Consider the following 23,095-nt stretch of genomic DNA (forward strand, 5'->3'; position numbering starts at 1 on the left):
GGGAATAGTTTTCAAATTAGCATGTCTAAATGTCTTTAAATCAAACTACATTCTATATATATCCCTGTCTGATAATATTTTTGTAGTATCTGATAGTTATAAAAGTAACACATGTTCATTAGACAAAATATGGAAAACCTTTATGACTTGCACTCTTTTTTTTTTTTTTTTTTTTTTGAGACTGAGTCTCGCTCTGTCACCTAGGCTGGAGTACAATAGCGTGATCTTGGCTCACTGCAATCTCTGCCTCCCCGGCTCAAGAGATTCTCCTGCCTCAGCCTCCCAAGTAGGTGGGACTACAGGTGCCCGCCACCACGCCTAACTAATTTTTTGTATTTTTGGTAGAGACGGGGTTTCACCATGTTAGCCAGGATGGTCTCGATCTGACCTTGTGATCCACCCGCCTCAGCCTCCCAAAGTGCTGGGATTACAGGTGTGAGCCACTGCACCCAGCCTATGCTTTGCACTCTCTTATGGCAACATTTTTTATGGTCTTTAGTATTCAATAATGAAGGAAAGTTATTTGTGTCACAGACACCTATCCTACCCTGACATGACTTGGGAACCACATTTAAAAGTCCATTTTCACAAATTATTGGTAAAATAAACTCTGATACATCCAAGCTATGCAACTGTCCAATATAAACCTACTGTTGCATTCTTTAGTGGAGCAATTTTCATGCTGCCTTATTAAGTTCATACACTAAAACAGAAGGAAAACCCAGAAGGATTCACACCAAAATGCTAGTTTTGACATTTTGAGTAGCTACTTTGATATTTTGGGTCTTTTTGTTTTATTTCATGTTTTTGCTTATTTCTGTTGTTTGAATAATAAGGGGGGATATTCCATTGCTATCCTAGGGTTCAGCGTCTTCTTTGGGGTACTTTAAATTAAAGTAGATATTCTATCTTGGGTACTTCATTCGTCCGGAGAACATGGCATGCTTCCTTATCAGTTAAATCACAGAGTTGACAATTAACTGATATTATGGCTAATAATATCAGTTAATTACTGATATACTGTTGAGTGGTATGCCTCTCACTATGATGTAATACATCTTTCAGTGTAAACTGCTTTTCAAAAGTATTTTCCAATAGGAAATATGGTCAGTATTAGCATAAATCAGACTATAACAAGAAGCAGAAATTTGTTATCCTGTTGCTCTTTCTATGGTGATAAATAAATAGTCCCTCTAGCAGCCCAGATTTATGTTACCAAGAAGTCAGTGGACTTTGGACTGGTAAATCAAAATTCAGGAAATTTGAGGGCCCAGATCTGTCTCTAGCTATGTGCAAGAAATCAGACAAACTTACACAACCTTTCTCCGACAAGCGAGGTTATGACTTCTGAGGTCTTATTCAACCTTTTCATTCCATGATTCCAAACAATCATTCTTGCTCTTTGAATGGTAATAATAGCAGGTACATCCTTGCAGTAAAAATGTGCTCTTCTTTTTCACTCAGGGACTGGTTACCCCAACCAGAAACACCCTCAAGCTAGTAAGGGGTTTTGCTGTAAGAATGCGATAGACCATCTTATAGGTATCCAAGGAGAGAAACCAAAAGTGTGATCAGACTGCATTGGTTTAGAGCTGAAAAGTAAGAACTAAGGCTATTTATGTAAGTTCTCATTATCTTAAAAGAAGTCTAGACAGAGAGCATCTATTGGCAACTCTGCTATACTCTAATTCTTCAGTTCCTGTAGTTAACCAGTTATATTATTAAGTTTGATTTGTTAAAAAATAGAGAAGTTTGCATAGGCTTTTCCAGCAGTTAAGAAATCTATCTGTCAGTCTATCTATCTATCTCTGTCTATCTATCTATCCATCTATCTTTCTATCCATCTATCTATCAATCATCTATCAATCCATCTATTTATCCCTATACTTTGAGGGGCTCAAATCACTATTTCCCAGCTGCCAGGAGTGTAGGAAGTGCTGAGAATGTTGTCAGCTGATGGTTCACAGATGAAGGGAGGAGCTTTGCCCAAGGTGGCCACCAGTTCCAACTTTACATTTATAATAAATATGGGGAAGGAGGAACAATCTTAGTGAGGGTTTCCATACACCATACACTTAGTGAGCATTTCCATACATTGATGGTCCAAGCATTCTGGGGCATAACTGACAAGATCAAGAACTTTCCTTGCTGAGCATACTCCTTGGCTTGAAAATGCTATTTAAACAAACGTATCCCAAGGTACTAATGAAGGATGTGCACAGATGTTGACTATTGAGATGTTTATTCAGTATTGTCAGTGAAGAAACCACCTAAGTATCCAATAGCACAACAGTTTGTTGAGTAATGCATACTATGGAATATAACACAGCTGTTAGAAATGAGATGGTATCTGCTTTCTTGACAGGAAAACTTATCTCAATAAAGGGCCAGGCAAAGAAGGCAGGTTATGAAACACATGTATAGCAGGTTCTTAGTTTTATTTGTTCAAATCATTTTATAAGTGCATAAGAAACACCTGGAGAATAATATGCCAAAATACTAATAGTGATTACCTCTGTGTAGTGGAGAGTAGGATTATAGGATTTTATTTCCTTTGGGCATTGTGCATTTATTGAATGCCTTATAGAGAATACATGCTTACTGTGTTAGCAAAAGGCCAATAAAATTGTTTTTTTAAATAAATGCCTCCAATTGTCCACAATTATGAAATTTGTTGATAAAATGCTGCAAGATAAGTTCTTTTTTTCTGATTAAAGTATCCTAACTGTCAAGTAATTCTCATTTCAGAGATGGAACCTCAACTTTCCTCTCTGTACATTTATATTTAACTCCTCTCACATGCATTTAGGCAAAGAAAATATTTAAGCGAAGAAAACAAATTTTTGGCACTCACATGAAGGCCATTTTTAAGCTTGTCAAATTATTCTCAGGGTGGATGTCCTGGGAAGTAAGATGAGTGACATACCTCTCTTGTGGGTATAAAATACTTGAGCATTAGCCAACTAATTAGTACCTAACTCCTAATGGTACAGACAAATTCACTGTTTCTGGTGCTGCTTAAGAGGGTGTTGACAAGAAGCATCATGATCATGAAATCAGGTAACCAAAAAACAGGAATCCAGACATTGTCTGCCTCTCCTTTTTATTTATTTTTCTTTATTATTATTTTTGTTTTTAGAGTTTCTAGCTAAAAACAGAGCTGAAGTCATTGTAAAAAAGACACATTATAATTTTCCATATGCTACTTCTCTAGATTTTTCAAAAAATCCCCTTTCATCACAAAAATCCTTCTGCAGACCATAAACACATAAAGATCTTTTAGACATTCATTCCACTACTGTTCCTTCTTAGAAGCGTTATATTTTCGATCACATTTTAAAACATCACTAACATTGCAACAACAGATATCAAAAGGTAATAAAACATACTGTAAAAAAATTACGTGTTTTGTTTGAAATATGGCATTTATTTTACAATGCACATATTAGGTCGAATTGTAACAAGCATTATTTTCCCTACTCTCCTAGAGTATGCACACAGGTTACTCTGAATGCAATGCAATAAGCCTTTTCCACCAGCTTTAACTCACCTTCTGTACCAAAGGGCAAACCTACCACTATGGCTTGTGATGGCTTACAAAGAAAAACTGAAGCATAGCCTTAAGAAAAATGCTGCAAGATGTGTCTATGAAGAGCACTGCAGTGAGTTGTTAGGGCAAGGGGCACATGGCCTTACATAGGCTGTCCCAGGCAATGCCCAGCCTCATCCTGTAAGGAAGTCGGAAGTCTCCGCTTTGGAAACTAGTTAGCTCACACTCTTTTCGGGTTTGTTCTCTTCTGGGCACTCCTAGTTTTAATGTTCTTCTTGGGACTGGCTGGTTTGGGAGCAGGAGGCTTTCCCTTTGGTTTGGGGGGATTACTACGACTGGTGCGCCCGGCTGTTTTCTTCTTGTCCTGAACTGTTCTCCGCTGTTCCTGCAGCCTCTCTTCCCACTGCTGAAAAGCAATTTGTAAACATGACTGTCAAATTATCTCACCCCTTTATGGTGCTCAGCTAATGTGAAAATTAAGGCAAGTTTTTCACTGTAATATATTAATGATGGTAACAATTGTAATAGCTACCCTATGTCAAGCACTTATCATGATACCAGGTGACTTGGAAAGTGCTCAGTGTGTGATGAAGTTTCCACATGCATTCATTTCATTGAAACAACAGTCCTTCCAAATAGGCACCACTGACAGGGTCAGGAAACAAGCCCAAAGAGGTTATTTGCAGTGCACAGAGCTGGTAAATGTCAGAGTCAGGATTCAAATTCACCCACTCTGACTCCAGAGCCTGAGGCTCTCACCCATGCACTTTTGACCACTAGCCCCATAATGCAACATTCCTACAGTGCAAAGCCTTCTAAAAAGGCTCTTATTTCATGGCTACTAGCATTAGTTTACCCCATGTCACTGGGAAGTCAGGGGTTTGTTCACTTCATTCTCCCACATCCAAAGGAAGACAGAGGCCCCTTCTACACCTAGTCATCCGCTAACGTGCTAGCTATCCAGAACCATTGGGAAATGAGTCATTCCGAAAAATCAAGTTTCTCTGATAGAAAAAAATTTATTCTTTAAATAGCTCAAGTAAGGAACAATAAAAAAGTGAGTCCACTTGAATTGACATTGCTTTATATTAACGCAGATGTGCCTGCTTGGCTAGAGTCTATTTCATTCAGCCAAAAGTTTGACCACAGTCATCAGCTGGGTATTATTCTACGCACTAGGAATGCAATGAAAAGAAAAACATTGTCCCCACTGTGCTATGACACACTTCTAGTCTATTCTAAAATAATAAACTCACTATGGTATGTTGCTATCATGTGGTGATATTTGCAAATTTCTACTGAAGTATATTGGAAAATATGCTGCCAAACTGAATGGTCCCCACAGCTATGATTATTGAATGCTTTCCTCTCGGCAAGCTCAGGTTCTCATGGTCTGCTTGCCTTCATGTATTGATGCTTCTAATCTACTGTAGTCCTGGAAACCAGATAACCAATCTTGCTAGAATTTCCTGTCTAATAGAACTAAGCATGCTCCTGAGCAGCTCATGAGTTTTTAGCTCTGATTTAACACAATAGTGTTTGGTTCTCTTATTCAGAAATGCACTGACTAGCGGAGGCTGTGTTCTAACTACATTCTCCATAACTCAATTGTTAATATATACTTTTCTCTTGCTTGGATCTCTTTATTGGTGCAAACTGAGAGAGCATAGGCAATAGCAATATGTTTTGTGAACCTGTAAACACAAATTCTTCTGAATATATATGACATATTTTGCAAAGAAGGGATGCTTTAAAAATTTAAAACCAATTACCTGGTGTCTTTAGATTGGTATAATTTCACATCTCTGTGAAAAAATTATTCTAACTCCTCTAATTGAATTACCAATATTTCTACGATGTTACCACAGAAATCATAGATTTGACTGCAAAACGATTACTTTTTGCGTATAATTTTTGACAAAAGTCTTAAATTATTATAAATACAGGAAAAGATTCTGCTGTGTATAGTGATAGGGTAAGTTTTAGTACTAGATATTTCACCCCTCCAAATATATGTCAGTTTTAATCTCAATGGATATTAAGTCTGCTCAAGTATCTCATGGTTCACTAAAACAACTACATGTAATAAAGAAACAAAAGGCTCATTTAACTTGGAAATAACCAGTACCTTAGTATTGAACACAACTAAATCACCTTTGAAGTCGAATGATAGATTCCTGGTAAAAATTCTGAGTGAGAATAGCTACACTCTTAACGGCCTATTCAAAAGACAAATACTGTTGCTATTGCTGGCTCTTATGAGAGCTTGGAGATTAGAGAATGGGAAGAATTCCCCAACTCTAAAGAAATCTGTTATGTGCACTTACATCCATCTTCACAGTGTTATTCATGATACTTACTATGGATCTTTTACTAAGCTGATCTCTCCATTTTTCAACTAAGCAATTTTCAAGAAGCATCATCCTGAAAAAAATATCTTAGTAAACAGATTTTTATTACAAAAGTAAAAAGCTAAAAATACAGAAATTGTAAAAAAATTATTCAATAATCCTTTACCCCATAATCCACACATCCACCATTTATATTTTATTGGTGTTTCCTTTCATTCCTCCTTGTAACAATATTAATTATATTTATTAGATCACATTGTGTATTGAGATGATCTGCTGATCTGCAAATTTCCTTTTGTCATTATATGATCTAAATTTTCTGATGTAATTAGAATAATTTAAAAATATAATGTTAATAATATAATACTATGAATATGGATATCCATAATATATCTAGCCATTTCTTTATTGCTGAATTCCCCTTTTGCTTAGCTATGATTACCAGTATTGCATTGAATAACCCTGTATACAGTAGTGTGCACTGGCTTATTATTTTCTTAGGACAGATTTTTAAAATAGAATAATTGAGTTAAAGGGTATGTATTTTTTAAAAAGATTTTCAATGCATAGTGCCAAGTTGTTTTCAAAATGGTTGCACTTTCATCCAATTCACTAACATTAAGAATTAGGTGAAAATGGAATCTTATTTTTAATTGGATTTAGAATTAAGGAGATAATTTTTTAAATGTTTACTTACTATTTGTATTCTATTTGTATTACTATTTGAACTTCTCTATATCAATTTCTGTATATATATTTCTATATCGTGGTCTCAATGCTTAAATATTAATTTTATGAACTCTTTAGTAAGATTACTATTTTTTCATATCTTTTCAAGTATGTTTCTCAATTTTTATTTGCCTTTCTATCATTATTTGTGATTTTTATATGTATAATATTATGCAGTCAGATATGTGTATTGGTATTTTTCCTTGTAATTTCTTACATTACTTTTATGTTTACAAATTACTTTTCAGATATAACATATTTAGTCACCTAATTTTGTCCTTTTTTTAAAGTTCTTAGAATATTTATCTATTTAATCCATTTGAAAGTTATTGTACAGTATAAAGTGAAAAGAATGTATTTTTTTACAAATAAGAATATTTTCAACATTTACCAAATAATACATTCATTTTCTATTGATGTGCCATATTTCCTTCATAATGAAAAGCTGTATTTTATGCATTAAAACCTGTTTCAAGAGTTTTTCCTCTGTTTCATTTATCTTTACGTCTACTATTGCATCACATGGTTTTAACAAGTGTAACTTTACACCAGGTTTGCGGGTCTCATAAGGCAGATTTCCTCTCTTACTTTCAGAATTGTCTTTACATACCCTTACTAATTTATTAGAATCATTTGTGAGGACATAAATCCCAATTATCCAAAACTATTTTTACCGGGATGGATTATAATCCATTCATCTCTCCAGATAGAATGTAATGACTAACAACCTGGTATCCCCAACTGGATCTCTAGCACTGAAGCAGATGCAAACACCTTGGTAGAGATGAGTCCAGAATCACTGATTGCTTCTTTAGGGAGACAAGATATACGCAGAATCTGGGTTTAAAACCAAGAACTCAAGGTGATATCCATGTTGTAAGGAGGGCACCCAAGTACTGATAGAATACAGAAAAGTGGAGTTAGTTCCCAAAGATGTTTTTGGTTTCTTTTCAGAGGAATAGTCTTAGGTTATATCTAGAAGAAACAGATGAGCATTAACAGCAGAGAATGGGAGGGATGCCTTGTTATGTAAAACTGAGTGATTTTGCTGGAGAAGTATACTGCATCAACTTATGGGGCCCAACATGGAGGCTGGGCTCAAGAGTTTGACTTCATATTACAAGTAATGTACCAATATCCAAAAAAAAAAAGAAAGAAAGAGAGGCCAGGGAGACAAATACACACAGCTAGAATTTGTGTGTATGTGTATGAGTGTGTGTGAAGCATATATTTATTTGTTTATACATTGCCTTGTGATGATTTGAATTGAGAATCACATATTTGATTCAGAAATCACCTTAAAGTGTGTGTGTGTGCGTGCGTGTTTGTTTGCAATACTCTATCAAATATTATGAAGTGTTTATATGGAAAATATGTGGAACTATAGTCTCAACTCCCTACTTACTTGATCTGTAAGCTATTAAAGTGGCCTTAAAAGTTCAGTATGTGCCACTCTAAAATTGTTTGAATGATTTGAAAAGAATTGTTCTTCCTTAAAATAATTGACTTGCCTGTAAATTTTGAAGTCACTTAATGAATTTTGAAATTGATTTTTAAAGACTCTATTCAAATACTCATATTTTGATTTTTCCTTCATTCTATGAAGAATTAATTGAGAGAATATATGCTATTCAAACAGAGGCATCTGTTAAACTAATTTTTTTAAAAAGACTTTGGCATATTTTTGTTATATTTTTAAACCATGACTGCTAACTGAGATTGAGGTCTTCCTAACAGTGTGCATACAGTTCCTTTTGCCTCTTTGTGCCTACCGTGAGCGCCACTCGTAACACATGATGAGAACATCTTGATGGGGCAGGATGTGTGGACACTGGCAAGAAGAATTTGTAATGAGCGGGACTTGAGTTCGAGGGATGGGTGATGAGGACTTGAAGATCTCTTTTACATCCACCACCGTTGTGACCTCATTGCAGCCACTCCTCTGCACAGCTTTTATTTTGGCATGAATAACTGCAATTTAAAAATAGATAAAAGTGTTGTTGAAGGTTTTGGGGAAAAACTAGGGATGGTGTATTCATGCCAACTTCTGAGCCTTTCTTAAAGAATCACTCCTGTAATTATGGTTATGTCCAAGTGGCCTGAGTGTAGGCAAACAGCCCACACAGTCATATGCTAAATGGATGGTGTCCTATATTGTCAACATTGTCTTAAATGTTCCGGGGCATACTGCAAGATAAGAAAGCAAGCTGAAAAGCAGGTTTTAGTCTTTCTCTGCCTTTAGGTCAGTAAAAAATTCACAGAAACATATATTTGTATTCTTCCTTGTGGTGATTTGAAGTGGGGATCATATATATTCAGATCAGAAGTCATTTTAAGGTTTGCATTGCTTCAATCACTCATCTGATGCTTGAGCTTCTTCTGTTTTACAGAGATAGTTATTAGTCATAACATTTTTGAACTGGAGGGAGTCTCTGAGGACTACTGTTCTCAATCTTTTAATTTCACAGACTGACAAAGTAGACCCATGGTGAGCAGAGATAGAACTGTTATTACAGACGGCTGTTAATGTCACTGTCTCTGACCAAGTTTTAAATGCTGGTTTCTGTGGTCTCTTGCTATTACTGCCTCCCATAGAGTTGTAATCAGCCTAATATGGCTCTGTCTTGGATTCCATTTCAGGAAGCCAGTTTATGAAGACACCAAAGGACTTGAATACAAAATGGTTTCTTCATCAAGGTCGTTCCAAGGCCATAACACCCCAGAGAACGACATGACAGTGAAACTCAGATTAGTATCTCAGGCTGGATCTTGGCAGAGGGGGGACTAAGTAAATCAGATTAGGATGGTAGCTACATAGAGCAGGCTTTAAGAAAAAAAGCTACAGGAAAAGACAAACTACTTTTTGTTGTTGCTGAATTACCCCCATTGGCTAAATATGATTCTTAAATCTGATAGTTTTGTAACAGCTTATTTTTTTCAGATTTCTATATTTCTGTGATCCTCCTACTTTCATGTCTGATATATATCCTAAAGTTTCTTACTGATATAAAATTTCAATCTGCAAGATGAAAACTAAGTCAGCAAACAAAATAAGCATTTTCCCTAAAACCACTTTATGTTATTTCAGCAGAAATGATTTAAGACATGCAATGAAATATAAAGTAGGCAGCCCAAACAGACATTTTTAAAATGTCTGCCTTCTACATTTCTTTTTGAATTGAAAAAGAACATATGTTAATTAAATTTACTTTCAGATGACAATTGTGAAATTAAAATTACTTAAAACATTTCCAATTTCATGACTGACTTATTCATGGAAGAAAATGCTGAATGGTTCTTTCAAGTAAGAGAGAGGAGGGCATTTAAACTAGTTCGATAGTGTAACCATAGGATTTTGTGATTAACATTTTTTTCACAATTTATTTAAGATGTTAAATATTTGTAGCTAGTCACAAGTAAAAGGATATGCAGGCAGATCTTAATTGTCTGGGCCTATGGGCCTTAATTCTCTGACTCTCAGATAATCAGATCCATGGATCATTCTCCCATTCTTCCTGCAGCAGTAAAACCTCAGGAAGAGAACAGGTGGGGTGTGCCATCAGGGCTGATAAGCACTTCTCACCAAGACAAGGAGGATCAAGATGTCAAATTTTCAATCTGATGCATGTAATTGTTATCACCTGGGTCACTTCCTTTGTTTGCACTTGATTTATCCAGAAAAGCAAGACATTTTGCAGTTGTTATTGTGCCATATATTAATAGAATTCACATGATCAACTGGAAAAATAGTCAACCTTTTGTTTTCTTAAATTTGTGACTAGCTTTAGTGAGAGTGACCTTATTGAGATTCCAGCTTTGTAATGAACCAAGTCTCAAAAGTAAATGGCTTTAACAGATGACTTACCATAGCTGTAGTTTTTGCTGAGATATGTTGCCAAAGTTGGCTTCACCTTTTTACACTTGCACCGATCTAAAAAAGGCAGAAGAGGCAGAAAGTTGGAAAGAGAACAGAAATCACTCTGGAGAGGAGAAGTAGAGGGAACATCCACGAAGAAAGAACTCACCGGGGCTTAGGCGTTTACAGTCAACATCAAGAGGCCTTTCCTGTACCATCATGTCTGGTGTGATGTCTATCCACTTAACATCTGAAACACAAACAGGGCCACATGGGCGTGGTTGGTGATTTGGTCTGTTCACCAAGCTGGTATAAAGAGCCCTCTGAAGATATAAACTAAAACAGTATTGCAAAATAATAGTATTTAATGGTAAAAATGGGCCAGGCGAAGTGGCTCACACCTGTAATCCCAGCAGTTTGGGAAGCCGAGGAGGGCAGATCACCTGAGGTCAGGAGTTTGAGACCAGTCTGGCCAATATGGTGAAACCCCATCTCTACTAAAAACACAAAAATTAGCCAGGCATGGTGGTGGATGCCTGTAATCCCAGCTACTCTAGAGGCTGAGGCAGGAGAATCGCTTGAACCCGGGAGGCGAAGGTTGCAGTGAGCTGAGATTGTGCCATTGCACTCCAGCCTGGGCAACAGAGTGAGGCTCCGTCTCAAAAAAAGAAAACAAAACAAAAAATATTTATATATGGTAAAAACGGCATGTGATTGTTGACTTCTCCTTTCATAATGATATCCAGGGCTTAGGAAAGAAATCCTCTGGGGGAATATTTGCCTATCCAAGCACAAATCGATGTGAATGTATATCCATTTAACCTCACTGGTATATACAACCAAACTGGATAAATCACATCACTCTCTCCCAAAGTCATATTTAAATGTTGATTTTCCAAGTTAACAGTTTATGTCAATCAAAATAACCAAAATATTTCCAAATCCCTACCTCATATCTTGGAGTGCAGAAACAGTTCACAGGTATATAACCAAAACCAAGTATAACCCTCTATTATTTATATAATTTAAACAATAAATATGTTTTCTTTCCTAAAACTCTAAATTAGAGAGGAGTTTCCATTTACCCTGTTCACTTAACCACTCCTCCTTCATGTTTAGAGCAATGCTCTGGGGTATAACTTCAGAGATTCCAGCACAGCAATATCATAGTCTGTTTAAATGTGGGGTAACCTGGGTCAGATAAAGCCTGGATAAAAGAATGCAAAAATATTCCTAGGTTTCATTTCAAGAAGTGAATTTAAACCTCTCCTTCTTTTTAGAAAAGCAGTCAAATGACCAAAGAAAAAAGAAGGAGGTGGAAGCAGAGATGGGGTTAACTAAAATGCCACAGTAGTTGGCTCCGGGTCAATGACTATGAAACAGACCTCACAATTTTCCAGGGAAACTGCAATTACAAATCTCACTCCTGGTGGGAAGCAATGACCATTACTGCTTTTTCAGAAAAAAGAACTTTTTAAGAAGTAGCGCTAAATGGAACGAGTATTGGCACCTGCCTGGTGAGATTATTTTGGGCATTAAATGAGTGAATAACGTGTAATGTGTTTAACACTTGCTCAGACACCTAGCAACACCTGTTTACTGCTATTATCATTTCTGTTATTACTATAAATGCAAACATCATCGAAGGCTCCCTTTGTAAGCAAAATCTTTTTTTTTTTTTCTTTATGGGGTGCAGTGCTCTCCGCTAGCTCCTAAAATTCCTATGGGAGAAACCAGACTTTTTCTGAAGAAAATGTTTCCCCCATTCTTTCCCACCTCCTACAAGCCTCAGACGCCCCTGGCAGCCTTAGGTGTGGCCGCCCAGTTCTCAATTGGCAGCCACAGCCCCGGGCGCCTCCTCGCCTCCCTCCATCCTTCCTACGGCCTCACCCTCCGGGAGGTCCGTGACGATGGCTTCAGGCGAGATGCACACGCCACGGTCATAGACAGGCAGCTCGTCGCAGGCCAGGCTTTCGGGCCAGCTGTGGTTGTACATCTTCATGAGGGGCTCGCAGTCGTCGCGCGCGCGTTGGCACACCGACTTGCACGGCTTGATAGGGTCGTGCAGGAACTCCAGGGTGCAAATGGGCGCGTACATGGCACAGAGGAAGAAGCGCAGCACGGCGCTGCAGTTCACGTCCACCAGCTCCTCGTACTGCTCGATGGCCAGGATGGCGTTCTCCTGCGTGCTGTGGTGCAGGTGGTTGGGCATCCGCGTGATGTTCCAGGGCATGTGCCGGCACATAGGGATGCGCACCGCCTCGCAGGGCGCGCCGCGCACGCCCAGCGCCAGGTGCAGCCACAGGCACAGCGCCACTAGGATGGAGAGGAACATGGCACTGCCCTCTCGCGCTGCGACCCCGGCAGACAGAAAGCGCCCTTCTCTTCCTGCCACCCTCATCTTTCGCTGTCCCTTCGCCGAGGAAGAAATCCTCTGGGGCGCAGGAGAGTTTCTTTCCCCAAACTCCAGTCGGCAGCAAAGCGGGGCCGCGGGGTCCGGCCGCGGAGCTCCGCCGTCTGGCACACAGGGCACGAGCAGTGCCAGCTCTCAGCCTTCGGGGCGCGAACCCGCCCGGGCAGCTCCAGTCCCGGACTCCGCAGCTCGGAGCGCAGCCAGCCACGGCCATTGCGGGACCCTATTTATCCCGACACCTCCCCTGACGTGGGCTCGGAACGCTCCCTTGGCAGCTGCAGCCGCGGCGCGGGCTCCCCCTCGGCCGCCCCACCCCCAGGCCCGTCGGTGCAGAAGCGGTGACATCATCCCCTCTGGGCCGCAGCCCAGGGCTGGAAGCCTGCTTTCCCCCTAAAGTCCCTCCTTTTTAGTCTGGCCAGTCTTTTTTCTTCGGACCAAGAAAAAGAACCTCTGGCAGTTGTTTTCGACACCGGATACAAGAGGGTGCGGGAGAGAATTTCAAGAGAGAGAAAGACACTCTGGCTGAAAACTGAACTTTGCTCCCTCTGCCTTAGAGTTTTTCCAAGTATAGAGTTGGGGGAAAATAGGAGCTTCTGCTGCCCTCTAATTCTGAAATATATTTGCTTTCTCCTGTAGGGGGCATGAGGAGCGCTGAGGACAGTTGGGACAATGTCCTGCAAGGCAGGCGAGAGTGCAGTGAATGTCAGAACAGGAGGGTCACATTGTATAAATCACTCCCACTCCGCCCTTAGTTGTGTGGAGTGTGGTTTGTTGTTGTTGTTGCTAGTAGACAGTTTGGGCCGAAATTTTTCCAGTATAACACTTGGTTTGTTTCTGCTCCAGGAAGTTAACAGAACTGGGGGAAGGTGTGCTAGCATCTTCCAGCTTGAGAAATGTCTTCTAACATTTCCTCTTCCTTCTAACTCCCTGTTCCCCTCTGCAGCATTAGTGGAACCCAGGAGAAAACATTGGGCACCACAATCTGAAAGGTCTCCCCTGCTCTGATCCTTCATGCCAAAGGATTTCCACCTCAGCAGCCTAAAATCTTGATTTTTGATGTGCTCAGAGACTGTTGCTTGAGTTGAGTAAGAAGCTGTGTACTATGGGATGCAAGTATGTATGTTTTGCTTTCTCCTTTATCTTACTTGCATTAGGAAGAGGTAGTCCAATTGCTGGCTCAGCTATCTACAGAAAAGGGAGGCTTTATTTATATGAGATTGATGTATATCAATCTTCAGGTGGTAAGACTTCTGGTATATGCCATTTATTAGGGCATCAGCAATATGGAAACATGTTTTCTGAATGTTAATCTTTAAAAACATAGTTTAACTTGAATTTAAGGCACATGGTTTTTCTCTCCAAAGCTTAAACCTACACAATTAGTTTAGTTTTAACTGAGGATTAAAACTAAAGACTAAGGATTAAAACAGCTGAGGAAACAACAAGCACAAGTGACATCTATTGGGAATTTACAATGATCAAGGTATGAAGCTAAGAACTTTAAATGCATTATCTTATTTTTTAGGGAACATGAATTAAACGTAGTAAGTGAAAAGGATACATGAGACAAATACATTTCAGGATTCATCCAAAGAGTCTGGTTCTTATTTAGGGGAAGCCCAGGGTGTTCTTACACTGCCAAGCCACTCTAGAAAGGTAATCTAGTTCCTATAGAACCAGTCTCCACCTCCAAAGATGCCAAGCCAGGCTAGTAAAATATCACATGAGGAGGAAAGCCCAGATGACATCTCAAGCCATTTCTAGCAGTAAACTCCAATGAGTCTAAACCCTTCACTGAGTGAAAAAGATTTTCAGCTGGAGTTCCTACCTGGGGAGCAAGAGAAAGAGCTGAACTACCCTACACTTTTCCTATGAATCTGAGCAGGGCAAACTCGGAGAGGGCTCAAATTTCTGCAGCCAGTTTGAACCTGCTGCATCTGTTTAACTATGTAAGTACCAAGTCACAAAGTCTTATGGGCTTCCCTGATGTTCTCTGAGGCATGCCCTTTAAGAAAAGGTAAGAGGAAATGAAGAGCCCTTCTTCCTAAAGCTCTGTGCCTGCCCCACTCGGCCCATTGGTAGTGTCTCTGGTGGTTGGACAGACAGGGGGCAGCAGAGAAGGATGCATCAGGAAAACCTGTCAACTGTCCCTCCTCTTCGGGACCTCCAGGGAGGCTGTGATTCTAGAACACCCTACTTCAGCATTCAGTCCATTCTTTCCATGCCTTACATTTATTTAACAAGGCTCGGGAAGTTGCCTCATTCAGTGGCTTCTCTCTGGTGACTCCTTTTGGTCTCCTCAAGTGCCTGTTCTTTGCCCATCCTTTAAATGTCTGGAGCTCTCTGGGGCTCCATCCTAATCCTTCTTCTCACACTCAACACTCCCCTGAACTCCAGGTTTTCTCACCCCCAACACTTAGGACATTTGGGGCCAGATAATTTTCTCTTCATTTGGGAGGGGGGAGGTGGCTGTACTGCACATTGTAGGAAGTTTAGTAGCATCCTTGGCCTCTACCCACAAAATGTCAGCGGTAGCCTCCTCCCCATCTACATTGTGATCATCAAAAATGTCTCCAGATATTGCCAAATGTTTCTTTGCTGGGGAGGGGGATGCGGAATTTCCCCAGGAACCACTGTTCTACTCTTCGGCTTCATTTACCACCTATGTACCTATGGCTTCCTAATCCAAAAGCTCTGCTGGTTTCCAGAAGTATTTATCCAGCTGTCCCTTGGATATTTCCACCTTAATACTCCACAGTCAGCTCAAGATCAACCAATCCTAAAATGAATTGATCATCTCTCCTCACTCAGGACTGGATTCCCAGTGGCCCAAACCAGAAACCTCTCTCTCTGAGTTGAAATGCTTCTCTACCGCTCCCAACTGTCTTCCACCCTTTCCATGACCACTCCCACTGCCTTAGCTGAGTCAGGATCATCTCTTTCCAGGATGATAACAGTAGCTTCGTCCTCTCCCTGCCTTCCCTCTGGCCCTACCCTTTCTGTTGTCTAAGTGGGCTTTCTAAAGCATATACCTGATGATGCTCCTCCCTAGCTTTACATTGATCGATAGTTCCCACAGTCCTCAATATCAATGACAAATTCCTTAAAATGAGTGCTATGGCTTCAGAGTACTCCTCTACCTTGTCCTTGAACCCCAGCATTATTCTTTCCTTGTCCTTATGCCCTTCATTCAGGAATGTTATCTCCCACTTTCACCTGGCTCAATCTTAATCATCCTTGAAATGCAGTTCAAATGGAAAGACGCTATACATTTTTTTCGTTCCTTTCTTTTTTCTTGATTTCATACTTTATCACTATATTTTTAGAGACAGGGTCTCGCCATGTCACCCAGGCTGGATGGAGTGCAGTGGCATGATCATAGCTCACTGCAACCTCTAACTCCTGGGCTCAAGCGATCCTCCCACTTCAGCCTCAGGAGTAGCTGGGACTACAGGTGTGTGAGCCTCGCTCATTCCATATTATAGATCTGAACATCACATAAATATAAACCCAATTAACCTTGTTCTTGAAGAAGCAAAACCCCCCAGACACCCAAACCACTCGGCTGGTGGTATTGCCAGGCGATGGGAGGAGCAGTCTCACTGCAATGTGACCTTGAGGCTATGTCCATGAGTCCTAGGCCCAATGCAAGGGGCTGTCTACTAGTCTCCTAGACTCTTCACTGGGAATGGGACCTGAGGAGCGGCCATGATGAATAGCTAGTATCATTTCTTCAGGAAAAGACCCGTCTTTCCACTTTTAATTTGGAGGAAGAAGTTTGCAATTTTGTCGAGGGGCAATGTAGGCGGGGCAAACGTTTGCACAGCAAACGCAGCAGCTCTGCTTTTCCTATCTTGACCTTGAACTTGCCCCTCCGTGTGTGATTACCTGTTGAACACTGAAGTTAGTGGAGAAACACACTTCTCAGCACAGTCTCCCCCCATCCCCCCTCTTAAAACACGATGCCTCCCAGGATGCTAGTGGCACCACTGCCACTGCATTTCCTGTTGGCAGCAGTGAGCAGTGAAAACCGAAGCGGCAGAAGGCAGTGGCAGCAGGCAGTGGCAGCAGGCAGTGGCCCAGGCAGAAATAGCTCCCGCGCGATTCACTGGAGCCTTCCCTGGGCCCTGGTCCCCGGCTACCGGGACTCGCGCGTCCGGATCTCAAAAGCGGCAGAGGCCACCGAAGGGACAGGAAGCACCTTGGTCCAGACCACACTCCCGGCACAGTGCGGAAAGAGCCGGCGGGAGCCACTCTGATCCCGGACGCCTCAGCGCCCCCTTGGGCTTGGGCTTGCCCTCGGGCCGGGGAAGGCTGACCGCGATGCCAGGACGCGCTCCCCTCCGCACCGTCCCGGGCGCCCTGGGTGCCTGGCTGCTGGGCGGCCTCTGGGCCTGGACCCTGTGCGGCCTGTGCGGCCTGGGGGCGGTGGGAGCCCCGCGCCCGTGCCAGGCGCCGCAGCAGTGGGAGGGGCGCCAGGTTATGTACCAGCAAAGTAGCGGGCGCAACAGCCGCGCCCTGCTCTCCTACGACGGGCTCAACCAGCGCGTGCGGGTGCTGGACGAGAGGAAGGCGCTGATCCCCTGCAAGAGGTACAGGTCATCGGCCCGCGGGGCGGGAGTAGGGAGCCGCGCGGGCATGGGGAGGGCGAGGTCGCAGAGGCCTGCGCCCTGTAACTCTTTCCGGCCCCTTGCAGCTCCTCCCTTCTCCCAGAGAGATCTTTCGCGAGGAGGGTCGCTTGGGGATAGCATGGTCCGGGGCTGGGAGGGGCGCTGCGCCCACCGAGGGCGGCCTGCTGGCGGGGGACTCAGTAACACCCAGCGAGGCGGTGGCAGGTAAAGAAGGGACCCATCCAGGGCGGGATCAAGCTGCAGAGTGCCCCATGCCCAGGTTCGCCCCTGTTCTCACGCTGCTGAGTCAGGCTCTGGGCTCATGGAGCCCCCTGCAGTCTAGGGCGTGTCTTCTGCGCTATCTCATTTCTTTCTAGAGCCATCTGCGAGAGAGGCACGCAGAATATGTATTTTCTAAGAAATACTTTTCGTATTTTAAAAGAATATGGCAAGACTACAAACGGTATGGGAAAGTGACAAAAAGAAAATTTCACCCACAAACTTACCAAATTGTTACAGCATTAAAATTTTGGTCTACTCCCTTTAAGTTTTTTGTTTATTTTAAAGCAAATTTTACATACTATGATCAAAAGCCATATGTTATCTGAATCTTTTTTTAACTTAACATTGTCCCTTATAAGTTCTTATTTGCCATTTTATTAGCTTGCCTCCTATTTTTAATGGCTGCACAGTATTGCTTACAGGGGCAAAGCTGTAAGTTTCTTTTAAGTATTGGTCTGACCATTCACCTTTTCACATCTGTTGTGACAAAGGAAACCCTCTTTTTGAGATGTCATCTCGCTTGTGGCCCCTTTAAGACCTGATTTCTAATTTGAGATCACCACCTGTCTCCCTTCCAGAGCCCTGCCGTTCCCCCTAAGTGTGTTCCTGTCACTGGCCTCTCTTTATGGCATTTGCATCATTAGGAGTTGCAAAGTGAATTTCCATGGTTTGAAACTCCAATGGACTGTAAGATCTACAGCAAAAGGGCACCATTAGTTTATAGAACAAAACCAAACTTGATAATATCATTTATTCTAAAAGCATTTGTTCAAGTATTAGGCGACTTGAAGAAAGTATGGAAAGGGCAGACCCTTTCAAACAATATCAAGGGTGCAAAATAATGCATTATGAAATGCAGCACAGAGCAGCACAGTCATCATGGTGGACTGGGAATTGATTCGAAGTCTTTCAAGAACATGAATGTTTTCAGTAGGGTCTTGAAGGGCACAGTAATAATAATAACAACTAACAGTTGCATACTTATTATATATGAGGCATGACACTGAGGACTTTACATATATTATATAATTTAGTTTAAATCTCACAATAACTTGACAGTATAGGTTTTATGATCTCCATTTTACAGACAATAACTCTGAGGTCTAGGGAGATTAAGCAACTTTCTTAAGATCACACAGCTAATGCTTGAGGAAGCTGGGGGGGGTTCTGATGCCTATGGTATACCAGGTTCACATTCATTCATTTATTTAACAAGCATTTGTTCATGTTAGGTACTGTGTATAAACAGAATGGCTCCTGGTTTTCAGGGAGGTCAGAGTCTGGAGGTGAAGTCACATAAATAAAAAAAATTTCCATACAGTGGGATGAGGGGTGAGAGCTGGGGTGTGATGAGAAGAACTCAGTTGGGCACCTAACCCAGGCTTCCTGGAGGAGCTGAAATGAGAGTGAGTTCCAAAACACCTGTACAGGTTTTCCAGGGAAATGTGGAGAGACTGCTGGTCCGGGGGATGCAGATGTATCCATGCCTGGTATGTGTGTGCCATCCCAGAGTTTTTAGAGCTGAGTAAATTCCAAAAACCACAGACCACTCACTATTAGGGCTGAAGCACAGGACATGGCGAAGGGTCATACTGAAGGAGTTTTAAAGAGTGGAATTTGTGATTAGATTATATAAAGATCCCTGGATGTGTCCTTAAGGATGCATTCCCAAGATGTGGACATAAAATGGAGCCATGTGGAGCAAGAGTAGAAGTGAGAACACAATCTTGGAGATTTTCGTAGTGGTCCAGGTGAGAGACGGGTAGTAGCGATGGAAATGGTGAGCAGGGGGCAAGTGAATGCATTAGGGAAGTATTGAAGAGGTTCAACTGAGGAAAATGTACATGATTGGATGGGTTGTGGCAGACGTGGTGAGGGAGAGGAAAACGTTAAAGAGGCCCCCATTTTTGGCTTGTGAAGCTAATGGTACTGATGGCATAGGGTAGATGGTGATGCTGTTCCTTGCAACAGGGCTTGACTTTGTGCACTTCTAATTAAGGGTGCATAGGTATCCTATGTAATTTTATGTGAAGACTTGTACAGTAGTGGTGCATTGATGAATAGTCATATTGAAGATGGACTGGGATGGCCGAGAGCACATTGCTGAAGCAGAGGAGTGTGTCGAAGAGAAGGATAAGGGTTCATCTCTCCAAAGGTAGTATTTTTGTTTTACAATTAAAAAAATTAGACTTTAGAGTCAGACAAATCTGGATCTGAATCCAGACTCTGAATATGGGTCTTTGGGTAAGTTAATAAAGCTTTTTGAGTCTAAGTATCCTCATTTACAAAATGTGAACACTTATAATGCCTAATTTATTGGATTATTATGGGAATTAAATGAGCTCAAGTATATAAATCATATAGTACAATGTCTGATAGTACACACAAGATGCTCTATTCATGGCCAAGGTTGGTCCCATCACTACCACTATCATCATTATCCTGGTAAAGTTACCATACCCCAGAGACTTGCTGCCAGCCCTTTGGGCTCAGAAACTTGATCCAGCAGCACACACAGACCCTTCCTTTGGGAACAACCTTCGAGTAAGGAAACTCAAATGCTAAACCCGTCTACCTCAATGAGTCTTATTGCTGGCATGAGGACCAGGATTCTCAAATCCACCAGACTAGGTCACTCTCTCCCTGTAGTCAGAACTATGTGGGGAGCCAAATTATCATCAGGCAGTTGTGAGCAAAGAGTTGGAGCAAATTCATTGAGCAAACATCTAATGATTGCCTGCCCTAGGTTAGGCTGTATGCTCAATGTGGAGTTTTCCATCATGAATAAGACAGGCCAGCCTGGGGTAAGGTTTAATGGTAATCAGGCAAAGGCAAAGTGATGCATTGATTTTCACAATAGAGATGACTTGGTGGTGGTTCTGTGCTACCCCAACTGTGCTGTTCCTGACCCCTTCCACTCAGAATGGACCCTTGGTGAGTACTGCTCAAGTCTGTCTGAGCAACCCTTCTTCCGTGACTCCATGACTGCCTAATATAGCCTTTAGATGTGTGTTTTATACCTTTAGTGGAGTCACAGCCAACTCTTGCTGGCTTAGAAGCATTTTTGTCCCTTTGCGGTGATTTCTCATTCCTCTGCCCTAATCCAATAGGTGCTGGTTTCACAGTTAAACTTCTAAAAGACATTTTTTCCCTTTCTTTCTGAGTTCTTGGCAAGGTTCTTTCTGACAGTCACATCGCTGGCCCTAAGTCAGATGTGGAAAAGAATGTTTAATGCATAAACACATTTTTAAGCTCTTTAAGTGTAGATTTGTTGGAACAAACTCAGAAACTTTTTCAGGTATTAACAGTCTGGCCAAGCAACCAGATGTTATTTGAAGAAAATATGGATGAGTTGTCTCTTCATATTTATGAGTAAGTTGAGAAGTAAGTTTTAGAATTGGATCAACTTCTTAAGATTTTCATTTTGCATCCAGATAGTTATGGAAAATCCCATTGATAGTTACTGTGGAATGACTAGGATTTTCCAGGCTCTGTTTTCCCTGAGATGATGGAAAAGATTAAACAACTTTACAAGCTTCAGATAAGACAAGACTGAGCAGCAAATGGGAAATATTAGTAATTGATACCATTTTATTTTCTAATTCCAACTGTCATTTTCCGACTCCTTGATTAAATCCACAAGTATTTATTTGAAAGACTGAAGGAAATCAAGAAGATGATTTTCATATTTCAGGCAGCATGTTGAACTTTATAGGGGAAGCAGCGTTGATACACTATGAACCCTCTCAGGCCACCAGTAACTATAAGCTCCCCCTTACAAAATGGTGGCTTGGGTGTTGGAATCAATGAAGCTCTTAATGCAGAGTGAGCAGAGAGGCAGTAAAACAATATGCACAGTCTGGTATCTTGGAATATTATTTCATCACCAGTCATACATGTTCTATTAAGGATTTGTATTTGTAAAACATGAAAAATATGTCACAAATGGGGCAGCAGGTGGATTCTTATTCAAATTCTGATTAATTCATGTCTGCTTCTCTTGATTCTCCCAGAGCATATTATTTCTTGGAGAAGAGAATAGCATTAACCTCTTTTTTAAACAGAGAATCAGCCTCCTGTAGTGGAGAGAGCAGGGGCATTCGTGTTAGACCATGATGGAGTGACAACCATGGCTTCTAATCCTGCCTTCACCCCAATAAGGTCCTCAACATTGCAGAACCTCTGGGTTTTTCATCTTTTAATTTAATTTGAATGATGCCTACAATGTTGATACTAAATCACTTTTAGGCTTTCGTTTGTTAAATGCTAGGTACAGATAGTATTAAATGATATCCTGAAGGCACCAATTGTACTTTTATTAGATCAGGCTGATTCACTGTTTCTAATGCAATGAACTTGACACAGATTTTAAATTTTTTCTCAATCTGTCCCATTGTGTAGACAAATTAATTCAAAGTTCTTTTTCTTCCTTCTCTTTTTCATCTAAGCCTGTGCTTATGAGTAGAAAAAGAGAAGAGGCTACCTTGAAATGCCTCGGGCCCAAACTCAGAAGGCTCTGCACTCAACTGAGCCTCCCTTCCTACTAAGAATGGAATAATGTTGCTTATAGGGGTGTTGGTCCAAGTATCAGCTGTGGATGATTAATTCCCAGGGCTGCTATCACCTAAGGTAACTTCAGTAATCTTATGTGTTTGGAAAGGAGGATGAGGATTATTTTTCAAATACATAATTTTGTTTTATTTTGAAACAATCTCACACCTACAGAAAAGTTGCAATTATAATACAAAGAGCTTCCCCCTCGCCTGAACTGTTTGATAGTAAGTTGCCAAACTGATATACCCACCATCCCCAAATGCTTCAGTGTATTTCCTCCCAGCAAGGACATTCTCCTGCATAACCACAATACAACCATAAAAGTCAGGAGATTAACACCAGTTCATTTTGACCATCTGAAATTCAGGTGTCATTCATGTTTTGCCAGTTGTTCTTGTATGTTCTTCATAGCAAAAAAAAAAAAAAAAAAAAAGATTTAAATGCAAGCATTACACTTAAGTGTGGTGTCTCTGTGGTCTCTTTCTGTCTGGAATAGTTCCTAGGTCTTCCTTGCACTTTAGTGCTTTTAAAGATTGCAGGCCAGTTATTTTGTAGAATGTTCCTTGATTTGGGTTTGTCTGATGTTTCCTCATAATTAGATTCAAGTTACTTACCTTTGGCAGGAATATCAGGGATAATACTCTGTTCCAATTGCATCCTGATGTTCACTTTGATCACCTGATTGACTGTTGTCTGCCAGCCTCCTTCACTGTGAAATGATACATTTTTTCTTTTTAATTAGTAAGATTT

At 41.0% G+C, this 23,095-nt stretch overlaps 2 protein-coding genes across 2 annotated transcripts in view; one reads left to right on the forward strand and one right to left on the reverse strand.

Moving 5' to 3' along the window:
* Window positions 1-3,100: 3,100 nt before the first annotated feature.
* On the reverse strand, window positions 3,101-13,346 carry SFRP4 (secreted frizzled related protein 4). Its single transcript, XM_003814977.5, has 6 exons — window positions 12,377-13,346; window positions 10,656-10,736; window positions 10,496-10,561; window positions 8,403-8,601; window positions 5,911-5,974; window positions 3,101-3,956 (listed from the first exon to the last, which is right to left on the reverse strand). The coding sequence occupies exons 1-6, from the start codon at window positions 12,885-12,887 to the stop codon at window positions 3,771-3,773; spliced, it is 1,107 nt and encodes a 368-aa protein (XP_003815025.3). The 5' UTR covers window positions 12,888-13,346; the 3' UTR covers window positions 3,101-3,770.
* Window positions 13,347-16,846: 3,500 nt separating this feature from the next.
* EPDR1 (ependymin related 1) overlaps window positions 16,847-23,095 on the forward strand; it is a 31,318-nt gene continuing 25,069 nt past the window's right edge. The window contains 2 exon segments of the mRNA XM_003814978.5: window positions 16,847-17,032; window positions 17,034-17,491. Of these exon segments, the coding sequence (XP_003815026.3) occupies window positions 16,862-17,032; window positions 17,034-17,491 (629 nt within the window). The 5' untranslated portion in view covers window positions 16,847-16,861.

The sequence above is a fragment of the Pan paniscus genome, chromosome 6 (genome assembly GCF_029289425.2).
Source record: "Pan paniscus chromosome 6, NHGRI_mPanPan1-v2.0_pri, whole genome shotgun sequence".
Lineage (NCBI taxonomy): Eukaryota > Metazoa > Chordata > Mammalia > Primates > Hominidae > Pan > Pan paniscus.

Bases quoted from the DNA above. Each gene is read 5' to 3' on its own strand.
- SFRP4 (XM_003814977.5), bottom strand. From the start codon at position 12,887: ATGAGGGTGGCAGGAAGAGAAGGGCGCTTTCTGTCTGCCGGGGTCGCA. The intron at 10,562-10,655 runs GTGAGTTCTTTC...TGCCTTTTTTAG, and splicing joins CTGTAAACGCCTAAGCCCCG to ATCGGTGCAAGTGTAAAAAG. The intron at 5,975-8,402 runs GTAGGCACAAAG...TATTTTTTTCAG, and splicing joins TGTTACGAGTGGCGCTCACG to GATGATGCTTCTTGAAAATT.